The 11,165-nt window shown below is 42.2% G+C and overlaps 2 protein-coding genes across 4 annotated transcripts in view; one reads left to right on the forward strand and one right to left on the reverse strand.

Moving 5' to 3' along the window:
* spock2 (SPARC (osteonectin), cwcv and kazal like domains proteoglycan 2) overlaps nucleotides 1-5,837 on the forward strand; it is a 34,545-nt gene extending 28,708 nt beyond the window's left edge. For 2 of the 3 annotated variants that reach the window (XM_016667708.1, XM_016667705.1), the window contains 6 exons: nucleotides 1,105-1,213; nucleotides 1,334-1,507; nucleotides 2,828-3,046; nucleotides 3,232-3,294; nucleotides 4,175-4,306; nucleotides 4,824-5,837. In XM_016667708.1, the coding sequence (XP_016523194.1) occupies nucleotides 1,105-1,213; nucleotides 1,334-1,507; nucleotides 2,828-3,046; nucleotides 3,232-3,294; nucleotides 4,175-4,306; nucleotides 4,824-4,969 (843 nt within the window). In that variant the 3' untranslated portion in view covers nucleotides 4,970-5,837. The remainder of the gene's footprint in view (nucleotides 1-1,104; nucleotides 1,214-1,333; nucleotides 1,508-2,827; nucleotides 3,047-3,231; nucleotides 3,295-4,174; nucleotides 4,307-4,823) is intronic. The other variant, XM_007545239.2, reaches the window with a different exon arrangement.
* A 2,094-nt stretch (nucleotides 5,838-7,931) lies between these two features.
* Nucleotides 7,932-10,985, reverse strand: tysnd1 (trypsin like peroxisomal matrix peptidase 1). Its single transcript, XM_007545241.2, has 4 exons — nucleotides 9,396-10,985; nucleotides 8,849-8,979; nucleotides 8,538-8,723; nucleotides 7,932-8,336 (listed from the first exon to the last, which is right to left on the reverse strand). Exons 1-4 carry the CDS (start codon nucleotides 10,424-10,426, stop codon nucleotides 8,134-8,136), a joined length of 1,551 nt encoding a protein of 516 aa, XP_007545303.1. The 5' UTR covers nucleotides 10,427-10,985; the 3' UTR covers nucleotides 7,932-8,133.
* Nucleotides 10,986-11,165: the final 180 nt, after the last annotated feature.

An 11,165-nucleotide genomic window follows, 5' to 3' on the forward strand; every position in this document is an offset into this window, starting at 1 on the left:
TCATTAGACATTAGAATATCATTGAAAAGTTCATTTACATCAGTGACTCAGTTCACTAGATGAAACACATCATGTAGATTACAGACTGGAGTTTTAAGGCCTTTATTTTGCGTAATTATGATGATTTTATGCATACAGCTTGTGAAAATAAACATTTAATATTAGAATATTATATAAGTTATATTAAAGAAGAAACATGTTTAATGTTGAAATGAAGGCTTAAGAAAAAGTGTTTAATACATGCTAGAAGGTCTTTTTTTAACTTTTGATCTAATAAACGAGCAAAAAATATTATATTACTGAATATGACTAGTTAGCTCAGTTCCACTGAATCACATTATCCACTCCTACACTCTTGTTTACTATATATTCTTGAGATGATAATGTGTTTATTGGCGTATTACTCATTATTTACCTCTGTCCTTTCCAGATGGCTATAAAACAATATTTTATTTACTCAAGATTAAACAAAAATAATCACTGAACGTCCATAAACTCAAAAGGGGGAAAAAAAAAAAAATCTTGGCTGTGTTCCTCTTAGTGAGGCAGTACAAAATATGGAAATGAATGCATTGGTTAAACGTCACCTTTACTGTGGTGCTCACTGAATGTGTTTGGGAAGCATATGTTGCGTGAAGACACGCGCGCACACACACACACACACACACACACGGCTATTAAAAGCGATAAATCTGTTATGTATTCTGACAGCGTGCCGTGTAGTTTGGGATAAAAACAGAAGAACACTCTGATCTGAGCCGTGTGAGGAGCTCCTCCTGGGAAAACCCGGGACAAAGAGCCATGATATGCTACCTCGGAGGGACCAATTGGTGACTCGCGGCGACAGGGTCCTGTGTGTTTATTGATTAATGCTTTGTCTCGTGGATCCCTATTCCTGACCTTGCGAGTGAGCAGAGGTTGGATGTCGACGCATTTAGGGGCAAGTCTCAGATTTGAATCGGGGTTTACAGTCAGTCACCTCATGAATATTTGATCTGCGTTGCAGCAATAACTCATTTTGGTTCACCTTTGTGTCCCCTTGTCGACGCCGCTGGCTTGTGTGTCTGCCTGTAATGATCCTGAGTATGTCTGTGTGTGTTACAGTGCAAGCTAGAGCAGCAGGCGTGTCTTACTGGGAAAGCTCTCACCCTGAAGTGTTCAGGTCTGTGTCCTTGCCCAACTGCGGCGCCTGCGTCCAGGGAGGGGAAACACGGTGAGATCCAAATTTGTGGCAGAATAATTAATAACCGTAGTCCACAAGTGTGGTAGCTACGCCAGTTTTACGTCGGCCTCCTCGTTTTTTAGTAGTTTGACACATGCCCTCTACGTGCAGAAAGCACGTCAAGCGTCTCCCTCCATCTGGCTTTCACAGAGAGCTGCACCGGGCAGGATCTGTCTGATCTCGGCGAGCGTCTGAAGGACTGGTTCCAGCTCCTGCAGACCAACGCCAAGCAGAACAACAACAGCAAGCAAGGGGCCAGATCCCCAGCAGCCAGCACTGCGTCAGGTTAGAGTCCTTTTCTCAATTAATCACCACAGCATTGTGAAAACATTTACATGGGGTACACGGTTTGGGTTTTCAGCAACTCAAAATTGACTGTTTAATATAGTTCCTCAGAGAACATAAGAAAATTGTCAGTCAAAACGCTGCTGTGAACAGTGAGCGCCTTACCTTTGGCAGGACTGCTTTCCTATATATTCATAAAGGTTTTCCATCCAGATGGGTTTTTTTGTTTGTTTTTTTTTGTTTTTTTTTGCTTTTCTAATCCAAACAAACAAAAAAAATTGATCTGTAGTTACAGCTTCCACTGGATGTCACAGACATTTTTTTAATGCTACTAATGCTCTTCAAAATGGTTTATCGATAGAGTAATGTTATGTAACATTACATACAATTGTAATTGTAACATTACATGCAATTTGATACATTGTGCTTCTGTAGCACAATGTATCAAAATGCATGCCAGTAGTTATTTGGCCAGATGGACTGACTTAGCTCCTCTTGACCCCAACAGATGTTTTGTTTTCAGTAGCTGAGAAGCTAAAGCTGGTAGACAACGTTGTGAAAAAAAGAACAGGAAATCGACTTGATCATAATTTCTACTGTCATTGGAGTATTTAATAAAAGTGTTGGAATTAAATGTTTTTCTGATATGTCACGCAGCTTTATTTCAGATCGTTAACTTTTGGTCGTGAGAAGTGTAGAAGGTGGAGGATAAAAGGCGCAGGATGTCTGGGTGCACCCCCTCCTCTGCAAATCCCCCACTCAGTTCCTTCAGACTAGCCAGCAGAAATTGGCAAACACTTGGTGGAACTAAGCATCTGCCGAGTTCATTATTCGAGCTACTTTTCAGTAACAGACTGGTAAAAACGTTGCTAAAGATTGTATATAGGAGCGGTGTTGTGACGGAGTTTTTAAAGAGACTCTAGGCCCTGTTTCAAGGCATTAAATCGTGATGTTAAATTTCTCTTAAGCCATATTTGATATATATGTGCGTAGCAGTTTTGTAGCAACTGGAGCTAACACAGTTACTTGGTTATGCTATAAAATGACACGATGAGCCTGAAAAACATATAATGCAGCATCTTTAAGTCACATGAACTTCATGAGAAGTTGTCAGTAAGAGTGGCATCAGTGATTTTATCAAAAAGAGAAATAGTGCTAAATTTGGTATCATCTTCCTACAGAGTAAATGTACTCGCATTACCAATAAGTGTGATGGATTGTGTACCTCCTCAGACCATTGACCTGATTTGATGCACTACATCGAATGTATTATTTGTGCAGCTGCTTGCACAATAAGAATAAGTGAGTTTGTGTCGGCAGTGCTGGACAGGAGCCTGGTCGCCAGCTGTAAGGACTCCATAGGTTGGATGTTCTCCAAGCTCGACACCAACAACGACCTTTACCTGGATCAGGCCGAGCTGGCTGCCATCAACCTGGACAAATACGAGGTCTGCATCCGGCCATTTTTCAACTCCTGCGACTCCTACAGGGACGGGAAGGTTTCCACGGCTGAATGGTGCCTCTGCTTCTGGAGGGAGAGTGAGTATTTCTGAGGCTGATGGGAGCTTTGGCTCTCCACTGTGACTTTCTGCTGGCAGTTTGTGCTGCCTGCGTGCTATCTGTTGCTGCAGTAATATTAGGTCTTACAGTTCAGCCTTGCGTCACTTTGTCAGGTAAGATGGTTCCACCTCCCCTTGTAAAAACAATCTTCTTTTGTCTTTAAGAGCCGCCCTGCCTAGCAGAACTGGAGAGGATTCAAGTTCTGGACGGTGGGAAGAAAAAGTTTGGTACGTGTTAATATTCTGTAGCTGCATGCCAACACGTTTAGCTGTGGATGTCTTCGTCTGGTGGTTCTGTTAGATAAATAACTGGAGGGAGATGGGTATCAGTCCATGATCCACTCTGTGAGTTATGTAGTGCTAACACAACACACAGCCCTCTGTCTATCCTCAGTATAGTGTGTAAGCAGATGAATATGTAAGCGTGCAGATTTGTATATCAGTGTGTGAGTGTGTGTACGTACGTATTGCAGAATTTGGTTGGTTGGCTGACTGGGTTCTGAGTCAGGCCTCTCCAAGGACACAGAGTGGCAAGCAGAGAGCTGCCTGCCAGCAAGACACTCAGATGTTCCCCTGAAAGATTGGATTGAGTCTCTGTTTGGCTTTTATTTATTTTTATTTTAACTACGAAATAAATATCTAGTCTGTGGGATGCTTCATTTTTAACCCGTCTTTGCATATCTGACAACTTTAATTTTCTTTGCCTGTGCGTGGATCATACAGTCCAAAAAAATAAAACTTTTCAGGCTCTTTTTGGCCTCATTTCTTGCATCCCTCGTCCCGATCTTTTTGGTTCTGGCAAGGACCGGGTCAGTTTGAAAGCTGTGAAAATAAAGCAGTCCCACTAAGAAGCTTCCTTTCAGCGAGAAAATTGCTATCTAGTCTACGCAGCCTGTGGACGTTTGTTTTGCATCTTGCTGGAGACACTTTTTTTGTATGGTATGAGGAATATAACTTCCTGTTGCAAAGAAATGGCCACCGAGACTGTGGGCAGTCTTGGACAAAAAAAAAAACAAAAAAAAACACTCTTCTGGATTTCTTTTTCAATGGGGCTTGCAAGGGAAGGTCCACACTTGACTCTCACTGATTTAAGCTTGTGCGTGTGCAGGCCGATTCATCCCCAGCTGCAACGAGGACGGCTACTACAGGAAGCAGCAGTGCGACAGGGGCGAGTGCTGGTGCGTCGACCAAAACGGAGGAGAAGTCGCGGGGTCTAGGATTCGTGGCAAGCCGGATTGCGGTAAGCCTCGAAAAAGGTTTCAACAGCCGTCGGGGAGTTTGGGAAACGATGTCGGGATCTGAACGACGGGAACACAGTTATAAATATCCGAAGCATATCCGCCCGCTTCTGCCCTGCAACCTCGCAAGAATTTTAGCACAAAACCTTTTGTTTTGAAGGACCGAGCCGCGCTGGAAGACAGCTTAGATTTAGAAACCGGTGCCACTTTTTAAGTGTCCAGAGTCATTGGCATTCTAAAGCGCTGCTTGTCGCTGTGAGAAAAGTCTTTCAAGATAAATTGGGGGCGGGGAAGAAGGGCTGGTTGGACGGAACCTGCGTCTGATAAGAATGGTTCCCCTGGCACAGTTTAGAAGTAGCCATTAAAACCCAGACAAAGTCAAACGCATGTCCCCCTTAGCTGTCACTGCCGTCAATATTCTGAAACAGAAAGGACAGACACACACACACACACACACACATACACACACACACTCTCACGGTGGCTTAATTCACTTACTCTGCATGCTTCTCTTTGCAGATTCTGAAATGACATATTCAGGGGATTTTGGCAGCGCAGTTGGATGGGAAGACGAGGAGGAGAAAGAAGCTGAGGAGACTGCAGAGGAGGCTGAGGAAGAGGAGGGAGAGGTGGAAGAGGTGGATGACGGGGGGTATATCTGGTAAAAGGGTCAGCTTTTAGCCCCACCTCTATGTGGAAGCATTTAACGGTCCCAAACACACACACACACACACATATATATATACTGCTGACGATGGACGTGATTAAGGCACTCCACTCCGATTTATAATGGGTTAGAAAAACAGGAGGGAATGTCGTGATTTGGAAGGGGGTCAGATGCTAATGGGAGTATTTATTGTTTCAGGGTGTTCTTATCTTGGGAAACAGGAAATGGGAGATGTTATTCAGAAATTTTGGGCTTGTGAGTAAAAAAAAAAAAAATCTTGTGAATCTTTGTTCTCTTTTGTTGTATGTCCTTTGAACTATCTACGAGCTGTTTTTAGCTGATGTGTAATGGAGATTTTAAGAAGCTGCAGGTGCTTGCATTAAAAAGCTAAATATATATATATATATAAATATATATATATCCAGTTTGGGTGCATTTCAATAGTCTAGAGTTGTCTTCTTTATCTTCTATGGGTGCAGATGGAAACCGGTTAGGGTTTTTAGTTTGAAATCTGCCCGTAAAGGAAACGAAACCAGGAAGAGTATTGAAAAGCGCCCTCTGGCCTTATTGTTTTCACCTCATACGCTTTGGCTCATATGTGACAGTAGTGCTCTGTCTCATTCATGACTTATTAGGACGTTTCTCACACATCACTCCTTAGCTTGTACATAACGTGTGCATCGGAAGACAGAATGTCACCTGCTGGTCAATGCCTTGAAAGACTGGCAGCTTTACGGCTTATCTGGCAAGTGTACGTCGTAATATAATGTGCATCGGTTATTGTGTTTAATTAAAAAACAAAACAAAAAAACAAAAAACCATCAAATAAAATAAATCTTATCTATGTGGCTCATCTGGTCACCGTGCTTCTGAGTCTGAGAAGTCTTTCTTTTTTGTTGCTACCCTCCATTTTAGTGCATAAAGTGACCAGCAATGGAAACATTGTCCATATAATCAAGTATTGGTAAGTTGTCTGTAGTGATGCGCTTCTTTCTTCTTTTCATTTGTTCAATGTTAAATTTAAGTCGGGAGCAGCTGTGTTAACAGTTTGTTCAAAGTCATAGTTGATAGTTGATATTTCTATTATATAATTCACCGTGAGAAGAGAAATTAAAGTATTTAAGGCATTTCATATTCGGGGCACAAATCTGGTTCATACGTTTGAGTTGAGGAGTGGTTCTAAACTCGGGCCGCATTAGATGACCGAATACATACGTAGATCTCTGACGGCAGTGATGGAGGGAGGAATAAATCTGAAGCTTGTTAATAAAAAAAAAAAAACTGCAGCAAAGAGTGGCATCTTAAGGTCACCAGGTTTCCATAACAACCATTCATTTCACACTGATCATTCTCAACATCTGATCACATCAGTATAAACAGCCATCAAGCAAAAGAAAATGGGCTAAACAAGATTTAAATAGGCACAAACGAGATAGTTGCAGAATACGTTTAGTTCAGAGGAGGAGATAAGATGCAATTTTAACGATAAAATTACGGTACCCTCCTCCTGAAGTATAATAATATCAAAGCAAACAGCTCGTTTTAATCTTCATAGAAACAGCTCATTTAAAGCATTTACTCTCAGGCAGCTTCATTATGCCTAGTTTGTAATAGCACAACGCATAAAACATCTGATAACCATAGCAAGAAGCCTAAACAACGTGAGGCTCAGGTTACATTTTACAATTGAAAGTGAAATTAGATTATTTTTTTTGACCCGTTTGTTTGCTTTAAACAACTAAATGTACCGAATTCTGCTGCTTTTACAAGTGGTATTATTCTGGTTCAGTTCAGGAAAATTTCAGAGGAGCACTCTTTTTTTTCCAGCAACGTTGCTCAGATAAGATTATTCTAGTGACATGAAAATCGAGAATATCTCCCACAATATGTCACGTACTGCCCCCTCTTGAAGCTCAATTTGAAAAATCACCAGCGCAAATCTCTAAATCTCCTCTTTGTGTGACCTGTTCGCTGTGAAGCGGATTGTGTTGACACAATGTGGTTGCCGGCTTACGTTCCTTATGCCTTCCCTCGTTGTGTGAAACGTGGCTTGTAAGGGAAACCGGTAGAAATTGGATATAGACCTCACGGTCTGCATGTGAGCAGCTCTTAAAGCACAATACCTACAGAAAAATGCGTTTCCTCAGGACACTGCTCTTAAGCCTCTCCTCTGTTAACGATTTACTCTGGGAACAGTGAAACAGAAACCCCTTCGGTATGCTACGCTCCTTGTCTTCGAGAGTTCACGCCAGGAACGTCTGCCGTTGCATTGTGAAAACCGACAGTAACCAATCTTTGGAAATGTCATCTCACAGTTTCGTATTTCTGTGATAATGGAAATCAGCACCGGTAACGTCCCATCGGGCGAAACCTCCGATGTGAGTGAATGTTCCTGCCAACAGATGTCTGAATACCTGATATATACACACAGCAGCCGTCTCGAGCTACCCAGAGGGACCAATCATTTTCTGCAACCTGCCAGCTTGTTATGCTGAATCTTCCTCCTGCTTGTAAAAAAAAAAAAAAAAAAAAAAAAAAAAAAAAAAAAAAAAAAGATAAAAAATAAACCTCATGCACCAGAAGCAGATTTAAATCCTCACAAATGCTTCCAGAAATAGTACCCTTGATGCTGTAACTGTAGAAAAAGAGGGGATCAAATGCAGCTTCATCTAACATATTGGCACCTATTTTACAGCCGCATGGTTCAAAGGTATGCGTAATTAAAATGATGTCAGGATTTCTTTTCCTTGGATGATTAAATATATTCAGATTAAAGGTTTATTTCTAGATGTTCTCTTATGAGATTAGGCTAATGCAATAAAAGAAACATTTCATTTAGGGCTTTTCACACATCTTTATCAGGGATGTCAATAAATGTGGCATCCTTGATACAGGTGTACAAAACTGTGTAATACAGCTGTTATAATAGGGATCATTTAGAAAGTGCATGCAACCGTAAACTCGGTAAAAATACAGGAAGGTTTATTGTAGTCAAATTGAATAAAAGAATACATCGGTATTACAATATATTAACATCATCTTTCTAATATTCTAATGATTCTGCGACGAGTTAGTGGAAACAATGCCCTTATATGTATATTAATGTCTGTTTAAAAGAATTTAAGGGGAACACATAACCTCTCAAAGTTTATGAATCGCAGGTCACAGTTTGCTTTGTGCACCTTGCAGCCTCCACACCCGTCTCACATCCCGCTCTGTGGCGTTCAGCACACTGAACACGTCGACATTTCTTGTCTTTTGAAACTCCTGCAGCGACCTCTGGAAAACAGGCGCCGGGATGATGAAGTTGAGGTGCGGATATGTTACGCTCGCAGCCAGGTCTCGCGCATTGCTCGAAACGATCCCTGCGACAGAGCAGATAAGACAAGCCGTCCTTAAGTCTGCAGCCACAGCAGAGCAGCGATCTGATGAGAGCGGCACAGCTGGGTTCTTTTGTCTGCACGTGCGCCACAGACAGGTTTTCTCGTGGTGGTCGCACGCCCCCTACTGTTCGAGAAGAGGTTTTTTTTTTTTTTTTTTGTTTTTGAAGGTACAGGGCTTCTCACCAAGCAGCTCTCCCGACTGTTTCTGCACCACAGCGCCCCCGCTGGCTCCCGCCTGTACTGCGCATGTGGTCTGGAGCATGACAGGCTGGCCATTCAAGCTGATGGCCTTGGAGAGGACACCAGATGTCAGGGATGGACCGCATACTCGGCCCAGCCCGCCGTATCCCACTACAACCACAGCTTCACCTGAAACCATAAAATAAATATATATTATATATTAAAAAAAAACTGAGCTGAGTGTTAAATCTCACAGCACTCTTGTTAAGGTAAATTAGCGCTTCTCTCTTTCAATTTTAAAGTTGACATCATACCTAGGTGAAAACTTTTTGACATTCTGGGGATCACAGCTTCTGGAACGGGGTCTCTAAGCTCAATTAAAGCCAAATCATATGGTGAAGATGATTTAGTGGAGAACAAAACATCGGCCACAACATCTTGGACTCTGAAAAAGGAAATCACAAAACATTTAAAAAAATAAATAAATATCAAGCTCACAAATTATGTTTTATTTTAATAGATCACTACAGTTCATTAGATTATATTCTCTTTGGTGTTACTAGACAATAAAACAATTTATTGAAGACAAATAATCCATTAAGGTCTATTTTTTTTATGTTTTTACTGATTTCCCACTTTGACTTTGTGACAGTAATTTATTTGTAGTTCTAAATCTTTTCTTTCTTCCTGTCACTTTATTCTATTCTCTCTCTTTTCCCAATACTTTCTGCATTTGTTTTATTGTTTCACACCATCCCGATTCTGGTGTTTGTGTATCATGCAGTGTCGCGCAAAAGTATTTACACTTGTTGAACTGTTTTGCAACAATTACCAGACATTGAAGTGTAAACAATGAATCACCTGCCATCTTGATGAAACTTCAGGGTGACTGAAGACTTCCCACTGATTACATGCCGGCAAGTTACCACCAGCCCTGCGCTGACAGCAACTCCTGAGCCCCAGGCATGTCCACTGTCCACAAAGCACACAGTGGGGTGTCTAACAGCTGCTGGCCCCTGAGCTGTACTGGACATGCAGAGATCTGCCTCTTCTTTTTGTTCCCAAACCCCACGAAGCGGATCTCGGACCCCTGTGCAACGGATGACGCTCCTGAAGATCACGTCAACAGAGCAGACCAAAGTGAGGCCTATCCACTCATTTGACTTCCAGCCAAATGGAGACACAATCACACCGATGAGGCGGACACTGTCTGTGGGCTCCACCACAAACAAGCCTCCACCCTCTGTGCCGGGTAGGCAGCGAGCGTCTGTGAGGATGACAGCATTGTCTTCTCCAGCCAGGTTGCTGACAATCCCTCGGCTGAGGGTGCCGATGAAGAGGTCTAAGCAGAGGGAGCCAAACGGAGAGCCGCATGCAACAACCGGGCAGCCTTTCTGCAGAGACAAGCTGCTCTGCCAGGGGGTACTTTCTGTGTCTGTGTTGTTGTTCGCCACCACACCCGCCCTGAGGACTGCAAACCAGCTAAGGGACTGGGCATCTCTGATCAGCTCAGCATCCTCATCATCACCATGGAAACGCCACTGGTCTGTCTCCTGGAAAACTCCCAGGAAGGTCTGTTTGAACTTCACGCAGTTCACCAGCATCAGCAGCTCGCCTGAAACCTCCCGCTGACGGGATGGCTTGCTCCTTCTGGAACCTGACAAGCAGACGCGGATTTTTAGTTTGTCACTGAAGCTGCGGGGAAACAGGACCTCGGCGTCTGAGGAGAGGAGCTCTCTGTCGGTAACAAACCGGCAAAACGGGAGGCCGGTGCATAAGACAGTACCAGACCGAGGGTGGACGATTACTCCGCTGCAGCTGACGGATTTCCTCCCTGGTGTCCCAGAAACTTTAATCACACAGCAGCACTTTTCCACATCTTTCAGCTCCATATTCCTGCAGCGTGGATCAACTTTACTATAGTAAATAACACGAAAAATCACTCAAAAGCAATGCACTTAAAGCTCCTACAGTCCAATGATAAGATAACAAGATAAGTTACAGAGTAAAATATGGCAGTCCATTAAAATTTAAACTACTGCTTCGTCGCAAATAACTTCAATAATTATATAACTTCCTGTTTGTTTCTCAATGTCCAACACGATTGGTGAGACTCTGAAATTATCCAGCCAATAGGAAACGAGAAGGAGAAGACCGGTAGTTTAAAGGAGCTGCATCCTTAAAATCGCCTTTACACTGATAATAATTTGCTCCTACGTATTTATTTAATTGTGTTTCCATATACTATGGCATTTTCTATATTAGTGCAACATCTAAAACTGTTTTTACACGCTAAATTTTTAGACAAAAACATTCATTTAAACTTTTTGAAATATAATTTCCCCACTAGTTTGACAGTTGCGCTTTCACACAGCATTTTACGGCTGCGCTTTGGCAACATGGTGCATTCAGGTGAACTGGTGCTCTAGACAAGACCATGCATGTTTAGGCAACTCCAACATGAGTACTATAGTATATTAGAATCAACGTTTTATTCATAGCCACAAAAAAAAAACCTAATCGACCTTGTCTAAGTAAACATTGTTTCGACATAGTCAATCAAATGATTTTTTTTCCTCATAGTTTTCTAACTATGAGGGGAAAAAATGCTTTGATTTTATCACCCAGAAA

The sequence above is a fragment of the Poecilia formosa genome, unplaced genomic scaffold (assembly GCF_000485575.1).
Source record: "Poecilia formosa unplaced genomic scaffold, Poecilia_formosa-5.1.2 Scaffold12, whole genome shotgun sequence".
NCBI classification, from domain to species: Eukaryota; Metazoa; Chordata; class Actinopteri; order Cyprinodontiformes; family Poeciliidae; genus Poecilia; species Poecilia formosa.

What these genes read in the sequence shown, in the direction of transcription:
- tysnd1 (XM_007545241.2), bottom strand. Translation starts at nt 10,426, where the DNA reads ATGGAGCTGAAAGATGTGGAAAAGTGCTGCTGTGTGATTAAAGTTTCT. An exon ending in GTCAAAAAGTTTTCACCTAG is followed by an intron (nt 8,724 to 8,848) that starts GTATGATGTCAA and finishes TTATGGTTTCAG; the next exon opens with GTGAAGCTGTGGTTGTAGTG. An exon ending in ACAGTCGGGAGAGCTGCTTG is followed by an intron (nt 8,337 to 8,537) that starts GTGAGAAGCCCT and finishes GCTCTGTCGCAG; the next exon opens with GGATCGTTTCGAGCAATGCG.